At 34.4% G+C, this 10,659-nt stretch overlaps 1 protein-coding gene across 1 annotated transcript; it reads left to right on the plus strand.

The window, feature by feature from the left end:
- Window positions 1–1,204: 1,204 nt before the first annotated feature.
- Window positions 1,205–10,009, plus strand: LOC114379602 (serine/threonine-protein phosphatase 6 regulatory subunit 3-like). The gene is made up of 19 exons (XM_028338290.1): window positions 1,205–1,427; window positions 2,306–2,409; window positions 2,618–2,704; window positions 2,797–2,872; window positions 2,960–3,034; window positions 3,133–3,186; window positions 3,406–3,465; window positions 3,555–3,671; window positions 4,030–4,124; window positions 4,200–4,408; window positions 5,284–5,381; window positions 5,747–5,850; window positions 5,983–6,148; window positions 6,376–6,498; window positions 6,709–6,791; window positions 7,260–7,401; window positions 7,557–7,586; window positions 7,784–7,854; window positions 8,916–10,009. The coding sequence occupies exons 1-19, from the start codon at window positions 1,389–1,391 to the stop codon at window positions 9,742–9,744; spliced, it is 2,562 nt and encodes an 853-aa protein (XP_028194091.1). The 5' UTR covers window positions 1,205–1,388; the 3' UTR covers window positions 9,745–10,009.
- Window positions 10,010–10,659: the final 650 nt, after the last annotated feature.

Consider the following 10,659-nt stretch of genomic DNA (forward strand, 5'->3'; position numbering starts at 1 on the left):
TGCAACATGATGGTGCAATGGTGGTGAGTGCACTGTATAAGAGTGGGTGTGGGATGTGGGGTGTGCGTTCAAAGTTGGTGAAGAGAGAAGAGAAGTGAAAACGCATGGGTAAATTGTGGGAGTTGTAAAAGTATAAATTGTTTTTAAGCACAAAAACGTGAATGACTACATTGGAGCAGTTACATCTTCAAGTGTAAAATAAGAATAAAAAATTGTATAAAAGAGTTGTTTAGCAGTTGATGGTAGAATTGCGGAGGAATTAAAAAAAAATGGAGAGGAAAAGATGGATAATGTGTTTGATTACATCCATATTTATTAATATTTTATTAATTAAGGACATAATGGTCTAATAAAAGTGGAGACCAAAAGGTGATTACCAACAGAGGTATCTCCTTTATCTATTGGTATAGATAAAAGTGGAGAGTAATTAGTAAGTGGTTTAAGGATCTAAGTGGTTTTAGTTGAGGGGTGAAATAATGTGTAAATTAAATTTCTTATCAATTTTTTTTGTGTTTCTGGTTTGTACATGGGTATTGTTATTTTGAGTTTAATCATGAGGAAATAATTGAGTGTGTATTAGGGATAAAATAGTCAAAAGAAAAAGTGAAAACTAAAATAATTACTAAAACATGTATTTCCTTTATATAATAATATAGATATTAATATTATTGTTTGACTATTTTTATTTTTTATTTATAGGAATAAAAGAAAAATACAAGATTTTATAATAACTCAAATATCATATTTAATCAAAAGGGTTTGAACACTTGGTAAAAAAAAGTTAAGTATCTTGAGCATACAGTTGCCCTAAAATGGAAGGAAGAAAGATATAAGATAACTTTCAATATTTAAGTGTAGATATGTTTTCAATTTCCACAATAATTTAACAGTCTATATCTGAAGAACAGTGTACTTTAATTTGAACGGTAGTCTTAAATCCACGATTGAATGCAGGGCGACGTATCGTTGATCCCATGTTGAAATTCAAATGTATGAGTTGACGGAGAAGCGAGAATGTATGTGAGAGTGATGAGATATATATGGCCATGGGCATGTAGCATCATGAGGTGTACATCCATGTATGTAGTAATTCATTCATTCATTCATATTTCATATACCCTAGTCCCTAGCCATGTCAAATACTACATATTGCATAAGTTTAAAATTAAAATAATAATAAAAAACTGTAGTAGCATTATGAAGCGTGGGATAGGTGGTGGTGTGTGTGTGGCAATTCTGTAGTTCTCTATGGTTTGTACTTTAGCGCTAGCGATTATTTTGGGGCATTCTCTTTCTCTCTCTTTGCTTTCTCGTATCGATCTCCACGGCGTGGTTGCTTTTCGATCTCTCCCCCACAAAATTAGGGTTTAGACCTAGATCCGGCCTTCATGTTTTGGAAGCTCGCATCCCTTTCTGCTTCCTCCCCCGTGAGTTTTCACTTCCATCGCGCCAATTCTGCTGCATTTAAACTAAGCTTCAATTCTTCTCTCTCCCTCCCTCCCTCCATAATTCAAGCATCACTTAGTTTTTCATTCGAATATCATTTTATTTACCATTGCTTTCCCTTTTTAATTACCAATTTATTAATTGATTAATTGCTAATTAACTGTGTTGCCGATTAATTCCGTTTCCTGGATCGACCTTCGCTGTTCCTGGAACTCATAAGTCTTAAACAGACAACTCATAAGCGAACCTGTTGCTTATTTTTATTTTTTCAATCTGCTGTTTGTTTTTATTGAATCTACTTTAGTGGTTCACTTTGTTAGGAGGATCTCAATTAGAGACAATTGATGTGTTTTAGCAAGTTAGTTAATATATTTTTCGCCCTGTAATTACCTCTTTGTATTGCTTTTTCAGCTACGGGTATTTTGAATTTGAAGGTTAGGAATTAGGATGTTAATATGAGCTTGCTAATAATTGAAAAACAGTTGACTTGAGCTTTAGTTAAAGCAAACACAATTTAGTGGGAATTTGTGAAGAAGATAGCACAGGATTCATCTGAAAATTTTTCCTTACTTGTTTTGATAGATTTGAATTCAAAGTTACTATCAGTTTGTGACAACTTGCTTTACTTTCAAGACTGCAGTGTTTCTTTTATAATTCTATATAATGATGCATGCTTACCGTGGAATTTTATGATTGAATGCCCTGTAATTGATGGCCGAAAGTTTTAAGAGGACAACTGAATCGGCAACCAAAGTCTCAAGTAGCTTAAAACTTGCGTAGCTTATTTTCTTGTTTCCTCTCCATGCTCCTTTGTAATAGTTGATTTGAAGTGCTTTTATATGTTGATGGTGTTATGCAGGTGGAGACAATATTAGACAAGGAGAATTTCACTTTGGAAGAGCTTCTGGACGAAGAGGAAGTGATCCAAGAATGCAAGGCCTTAAACAGTCGTCTTATCAACTTGTATGTGTCTGTTTAATTTTAAGCAATTCAGTTTTTCATTCTCCTAACAAAACTCTGAGTTTCATGTGTTTTTTATTTTTGTATTGTCCAATTTCTATTTTTGGTGATAAGTTTGAGTAAATTAAATACATAACACAGGCTGGATATGCAATTATATGACTATTCAGCAAAAAGCTAATTGATAATTTGCTACTTTTTCCCCTTTTAGTCTGAGAGATCAAGCCCAGGTTGAGCAATTGTTACGATACATTATTGAAGAACCACCAGAAGATGCTGAAAATAAACGGGCCTTCAAGTATGCAGTTGTAACTGAAAATTTGCTGCAAATGATCTTTTTATTAATTTTCAACTTTCTTGTAACCATCTGATTGTTTGTCTGTAATTAAGGTTTCCATTCATTGCCTGCGAGATATTTACATGTGAAATTGATGTCATTTTGAAGACCTTGGTTGATGAGGAAGAGGTTTATACTGCATCCTGTTTGTGAATTTCTTTTATCTTCAAGTCATATACCTTTATTGATTTCCCCTTTGTATTCTTGTAATTGCAGCTGATGAACTTATTATTCTCTTTTTTGGAACCTAATCGCTCACATAGTACCTTGTTGGCTGGCTACTTTAGCAAGGTATATGTTAGATAAAATTGGAATTTTAGTTTGCATGATCTTTTTGTCAATGTGGCCCATCTGACTTGCTTGATGCTAATTTCTATGCCATTTTACAGGTTGTTGTTTGCCTAATGATTCGAAAGACAGTGCCACTTATGAAATATGTTCAAGTAAGTAAAACAATTTGCTTTTTTGTTAGAGTAGTAGATTGCTTATTCAATCTGATATTTACAATATTACGGAGAACAAAGCTTGATTTACTTTTAATCCCTTTTATTCGTGGAACCGAACCTTTATGTTAAACAGTTTTTAGTCTTTACAACGGTTGGTGTGCATGTTGCATAGTCTCTGTGAAATCCTTCATTCACAATTCAGCATAATTTCTGCAGGCCCATCAGAATGTTTTTCGCCAACTGGTTGATTTGATAGGAATTACATCCATTATGGAGGTAAACTTTTACCTCTTCAGTAGTAATTATGACAATGCTGAGATCTTGCTGATGTGCCAAAAGGGATTCTGAGATAAGTTCTTTGGCAGGTTTTGGTTCGATTGGTAGGCGCTGATGACCATATGTATCACAATTTTATAGATGTGATGCAATGGTTGGCTGAGAGCAACCTGCTTGAGATGATTGTTCATAAATTGAGTCCATCTGTAAGTGAAGCATCTATCCAGGTTTATGTTACTTCAGCCAGCATTTGCTTGTTTGCCAAGTGATGCTTATGCACTCAGCTTTATGCCTTCCAGACGGATATGTTAAATGAGATTGAATGTAGCTACATTCTTTGAGTTGGAAATTTTCTATTCTGAAAGCTTGACATTGGCCATGCTAATGATTGCTAATCTTGTGTTTGTCCTCCAAAATTTGTTTTCTGGGACATAAAAGATGTAATTGATTAAAAAGCTCAATTTAGTATCCAATTTTTGTTTGTGTTTAGATTTATTGGCTCTTTATCACCTTGCATTTTGTCGCAAATTATCTGACAACTTTTTTCTCCCCTATTTAAACCAGAGTCCTCCTGAAGTTCATGCCAACGCGGCTGAAACATTGTGCACAATAACTCGAAATCCCTCATCGACTCTAGCAATTAAACTTTCAAGCCCAAGGTTTGTATTCTATGGTTTTATGTTCTTCTCTGATATGTAACTCTGAAATAATTATGTATATTTTTATATATGCAGTTTTGTTGCCAAAATTTTGGATCATGCACTGGAAGATTCACAATCAAAGTCTAGCCTTGTGAACTCACTTTCAGTGTGTGTTTCTTTATTGGATCCCAAAAGATCTGCTATATCATCTCCCCTTTTTCATTCATTTCGAAGTCAACATATGTATGAGCCACCCATTCCTGTAAACCCAGACACTATTGGTGCTGCGCTACCTAAATTAAGTAAGTCGAAATTCATGTGTTTTTAGCTCCATGTTATTCTCGTCATCATGGTTTTTGATTGAGTTATATTGTTATTCTGAATGTTGTGAAATACAATACAATGCTGGAATTATATTTAAAAAGATTATAGGTTTTTTTAATTTTGAAGTTAGTTGTATGACTATTTTGATTATAATAAAATTTGTAAAAAAAATACCAAGTAGGTGATTCCAATTCCCAAGTTAACAGTAGGTGTACAGAGGTGAAAGGAGCCCTTGAGAAAATGTATTTTGTACACTGTGGTTTTATATCAGTGCCATAATGCTATGGATTTTACAGGTTTGAGACTTCAATTTATGATTTCCTTTTGTTGTACTAAATTATAATTACCATTTAACTTTTCTCTGTCCTGGTTAATAAAGGTCAATTGTGAATTGTTTTTAATAATATCATGGTAATCTGGAGTTTGCCTATTTAAAAGGGATGAGTACTTCTAGAAATAAGATTGCTGGAGGTCTACCAATAAATAAAACAGGTTGTAATGTGCTTGTGCTTTAAGTTCTTCATTTTTATGGACACGTAAATGTTAGACATTATTTATATGTTATTGCTTTCACTTTTTTTTTTACTCTTTCTGCATCTCTTTCTCTTCCCAATTCTTTGTAGTCATCAATAAATATCAAAGTACTATTGGTTAAGATGGTGTGCACTTCAGTTATTTCAAGGTTTTTGGGGTGGTGGTGGTGGGTAGTTATGTGTCATATGATTATGAATGTTTCACAATTGAAGGTTTAAAAGATGTTGTGACTATGTTTTGTATGGTACAAACAAATCTGTCTAATTTTGTTTAAGTATCCATATCACATGATCCTTAACATTTTTTTCCTTGTCTGCAGGCGAATTGCTTATGCTTTTGAATGTATCATCTGATGAAAAAGTATTGCCTACAACATATGGAGAATTGAGACCTCCACTCGGGAAGCATCGATTAAAGGTTAGTTGTTATGGCCATCCTCCCCACCAATTCTAGGGTATTTGCTTTGGTACCGATACCTAGGGTGAATTGTCAAACATTTGTTGGCTGTTGATTTTATCATAAATGTTTGCAAATTTGTTATATATAATCAGCAAGTAATGAATGTTTGACAACGTAACTTGAAAAAAAAAAGTGGGATACTTTAGTAATCCCCTAAACTAGGTTGCAGTCTGGCTAGTAGAGGTTGAATTCTTGTTCCAAAAATCATCTTTACTGTCTATTTTGAAACTGTTTTATGCAATTGTTCTATTCTTATGCGAGGTATGGCTAATGTGAACTTTGATTATATTTTATTTTTCTTACCTGTCTGCTATTTAATTCAGATTGTTGAGTTCATTGCTGTCCTTCTAAAAACTGGAAATGAAGTGGCAGAAAAAGAAATGGTCAATTCAGGAACCATTCAACGAGTCATTGACCTCTTCTTTGAGTAAGCAACAATTATTTTCTTTTAAGATGTTTAGCAAAACCTTAGCATTTTTTTTTATCTGTGTGGTATAGCATTATTGCTTACTTTAATGCTATTTTTTTTAACTAGTCTGAGTATGCTCTGCTAATACAGGTATCCATATAATAACTCCTTACACCATCATGTAGAAAGTATCATATTATCTTGTTTGGAGAGCAAAACTAATGCCATTGTTGAACATCTTCTTCAAGAGTGTAATTTAATTGGAAGATTTCTCCAAGCAGACAAACGTTCTACTCTCTCTGCTGACATAAATATGGTAAATGGATGCTTTACACTGATATATTGGATGTTTTGTCTCAGTTACAACTGCATATTGTCATGATCAAGTTATCATTTTTTTCTTCAATGTTTTATTGAATTAGAAGGGAAAAGAAAACATACATAAACACAAGTGATAGGATCTATATGAAGTGAATAATAGACAATCTATACACTGCTATCGAGTCTATTAGAATTGCTTTACTAAATTGTTTTATTTTGCAGCCAACAGTACCTGCTGCTGGAAAACAAGTGCCACGGGCAGGAAACATTGGGCATATTACTCGAATTGTTAACAAACTTGTTCACCTGGCTCATAATCGAAACCTCATACTGACATGTCTTCAGGTTAGCTGTGTATATCATATTATTTCTAGCATCAGAAGAGGTTCATGGTTTTTACAGTAATTTTTACTGTTTATATAAATTATGAAGATTTGTGAATTATGCCTTAAATTGTTATCTTGAGATAATGAAGCTGAACTTACACGTTGAAGTTATGTCAAGATAATAAACTTTTCTTTGAATACTTCAACCTTGTATGCTTAACATCTGCAGGAAAATAGTGAGTGGAATGAATGGCAAGCTTCAGTTCTTCAGGAGCGTAATGTGGTTGAGAATGTTCACCGTTGGGCTTGTGGGTAAGCTGTTAACTGAATCTAAATGCTTAGCAAGAGTTTTATTGGGAGGATCAATTCTCCCCAACATAAAGTCTGTTAGTGGGGTTGATTTGGTTGTGGTAATATAATTGTAAGGGGATAAGACCATGCCCTGATGTGGCAGTCTTGTGACCTCAAGTGATGTTATCTTGATTAATAAGGGCTTGGAGCATAAACTTAAGTTGAATAATTAAAATGAAGAAAAAAGTGCATGATAGATATTATAGTTATTACAGCCTTATCATAAAATATGTTTACCAAAACATGGTATATACTCATTATTATACCTAAATGGCTTCTCTTCAATAGTCTAAATAATAGTAAATCATAACACTACAATTACATCCAATTGTGTCTTTTATGTTTCTGTTTCATGTTGTTTACTTTGTTATGTTGGGGGGTCTTTCCCAATTTGATTTGTCTGTTTATTTTTCCTTTTCCTTTGTACAGACGTCCGACTGCTTTACAAGATAGGATGAGGGATAGTGATGATGATGAACTTCATGACAGAGACTATGATGTTGCAGCTCTAGCAAATAATTTGAACCAGGCTTTTAGATATAAAATTTATGGGAATGAGGATAACGAGGAGGTTGGCTCCTCGTCCTCTCTGTGCATGCATACTTGCTCATTTCTGTTTGTGTATTTTTAAGTCCTTTCCCTTTTTTTGTTTCCCTGATTTTCCTTTTTTGGGTCTGGCACTGCAACCTGAATTCTGGACTAATGTTTTGATTGTCTTGGTTGCAGGAACGTGGCAACCTTGATCGAGATGATGAGGTAGTAGTTTTGTTTACTCTTGGTAACTGTTGTAATTTAATGTGATTGATCTTGGGGATTTTGAGAATCAATCTAGCTCTTATGTCACTGAGTGATATAGTCAATTTGTGTTGTGCATCAACCAAAATATCTATAGTGATCTTTTTTACTTTTACTTTCTTAACTAATGGCAACTTTATCTGTTGTATGATTTGCAGGATGTCTACTTTGATAATGACTCTGCACAAGTAGTCATATCATCCCTCAGACTCAGTGACGATCAAGGGAGGTGAGTGTATTTATTGTCACATAACTGGTAATTTTGTTAGGATGAATCTGTCATGTGGGTTAATCAAACAGCATGACTTTATTTCTTAAAGCAAAGTTTTGTATGTGTGTACTGTGTATGCAGAGATAATGAGATAATCTGTGTATTTGATAAATAAAATAAGTGATATAAGCATATAACTACTAGTATGCTTGGCCCAAAACTACCCCCTAATTCCTGTTGTATAGCATGTATTAGGGCACCATATTTCTGCTCACCTTTGCCTTGACTTGTATATTTCCCAGTACAACTTGTACTGTCTTAATTATAATACAATATTACTTTCGCCGATTAAAAAAAAAGCATATAACTACTAGTATTCTATGATTGACATATATCTTTCCAGGTTATCCTGTACTCCTGTATGTTTCATCTTCCACCACATGGTATCCGTTCATTCCTTGATCTTTTAGGTACTTCTCAAGATGACAATTGAGTAGTGCAGGTTTGTAGGATCTCGTTGCAGATTAGGAAGAGAAATATCCTTCAAAAGCAACTACGGAAGAATAAGATACACACTAGATATTTAAGAAACATCATACTCTCTATCAGCCTCCTTTACTTTGTGAATTGCTTGTAGATCCTTTAGTAGGGGATTTCTTCATTTTCACTAGATCCTCATCCTTTATCCCCAGACCGTTGGCATCACTGTTATTGATTTAAAAATAGAATGAGCTTTCATTTCTTTAACCTGGGAAGATATTTTGGTTTTGATTTCAGTTTTCTGCTCCATGGTGTTGTACTGTCACTATGCCTCCTTAATATATTCTTCCATCATATACACAAATAGTGTGATAGAAGTAGAGGTAGCACAAGGACCTAAGTGATTAACGTCCTCCATATGGACATCTATGTTTTTGCTTTGATGTTGAATATAGAAAAGTAGAAAATATTCAAAAGCTTCATTTGTCCTCCTATTTCTGTTGTCTGGATGATATTGGAATTTTATGGAAGTTCATCAGGGTTTCTGTATTTAATTAATCATTTTAATGCCAATATACAAATTTTGTTGTCTTTTGCAGTAGTCTGTTTACAAACTCCAACTGGTTTGAATTCCAAGATGACAGAATTGGTGATGCAACTGGGGGAACAACATCATCGGAGATGATGGATGAGATAAACTTGAATGGTGCTGCAAATGGTGGCAACAGTAGTGATGATGAGGTAGTGGTTGGAGAGGATAAAGAATTGGATGAAAGCAAAAATAATCTGAATGGTACATCTAGCTCAAGCACAAACTTAAATGGAATAACTGGTAGTGATTCCATGAATGGAGACGCCTTGAACTTTGAAAGCAAAAAGACAAGTGCTTCACATGATATGGGATTCTTCAGGTTTGAGGCATCGGACAATGAAGAGTTGTTTGGGGACAGGCCTTTGCCTGATTGGGTGGGATGGGGTGAACCTTCAGATATGCAAGATGCTGGATCAAGCAAGAACCCATTTATAGATCACGATGATTCTTCTGGTAGCAACCTTTGTACTACCAAACCTCAAATAGATAGCCCTACTCCGAGTCCTCCTTCAAATGGGGAATCTGTTCCTTCAAACAGGTCACCAACTAAAGAAGATTCGATTGATGGGGGTGTTGACTCGAGTCAAAGAGCAGTACCTGTACCATCGCTCTTCGAAGAAGATGTTGAATTTGTAGGTGTAGAATTAGAAGGTACTGAGAAGGCTATGGAACAGGCTCTGAAAGAAGGGATAGTTGGGGAGGCAGGACCATTGAAAAGAAACATGGTCTCTAAAGTGCCAGAAAAGGAAAGTACTGACGAGGGTGGTCCTGGAATAAAGGAATTCAATGATGCAAATTACTGGAGGGTTGACCAGGAGGTTGCTGTTCTAGAGTGACGGACACCATGGTAACTCTTGCTTGTTTGTATCAAATGTTAGACCAACACCAGTGGACCCTATTCTTGTTTTCCGGAGCGAATGCAGCACATTAATGTACAGAGTATATTTTTGTTTCAATTATGCCTTATTTCTGTGGTCCACGCTTATTAGAGATTAAGCTTGTTTTTTATTCTAAGTTTTGCCCCGTCCTGTAAGTGATTTATGGGTTTTCCCACATTTATCGAATTTAGTCTGCTCTTAATTTTGGGCTCATTTCAACATTGATGATACTTTGCTATTAGGTATTTTTTCAAATTCGTTATGAGGACGCTCTGCTTAATTTGTGTATCGTAAGTAGGGTGTTCCAAAAGTCCAGTTTATATAAAACCAATTCATAACCGATCATATTCAAACCACCTTTAATCCATTTAATTGGATTGGTTTTTATATTCAAGTTTAATTTTTTGGATTTAAAATCCATTCCAATTATTTGGATATCAATTGGATATTTTATTAGATTTTATTAGATTTTTAAATTTTAAAGCATTCCTTTGAGAAAACAACCTTGGTAGAGTTCGGTCAAAAGTAGTTTTTTGAATGATATTAATTGAGGTTATATTTTCAGTTAATATCGGTTAAGGTTATTTTTGGGACGATTTGATTAGGATTGTTTTTAACGTGTGTTAGTTGGGACTATTTTTTGTTGATATCATCTAGAATTCTTTCAACCATTGTCGGTTGATGATGTTTTTTAGTAGATGTTGTCTCGAGTTTTTTAGTTGATGTAGATTGATGTTTTTTGGCCATCATCGATTGAGGCTATTTTTTTTATTGATGTTGGTTAGGGTTTTTTGTGATCAACATTGACTGCAACTATTTTTCAAGTTTAGGGTTTGTTTCGGTCGACATCGACCAAGGTTATTTTTGGATCAA

This window comes from Glycine soja, chromosome 12 (assembly GCF_004193775.1).
Source record: "Glycine soja cultivar W05 chromosome 12, ASM419377v2, whole genome shotgun sequence".
In the NCBI taxonomy this organism is placed as follows: Eukaryota; Viridiplantae; Streptophyta; class Magnoliopsida; order Fabales; family Fabaceae; genus Glycine; species Glycine soja.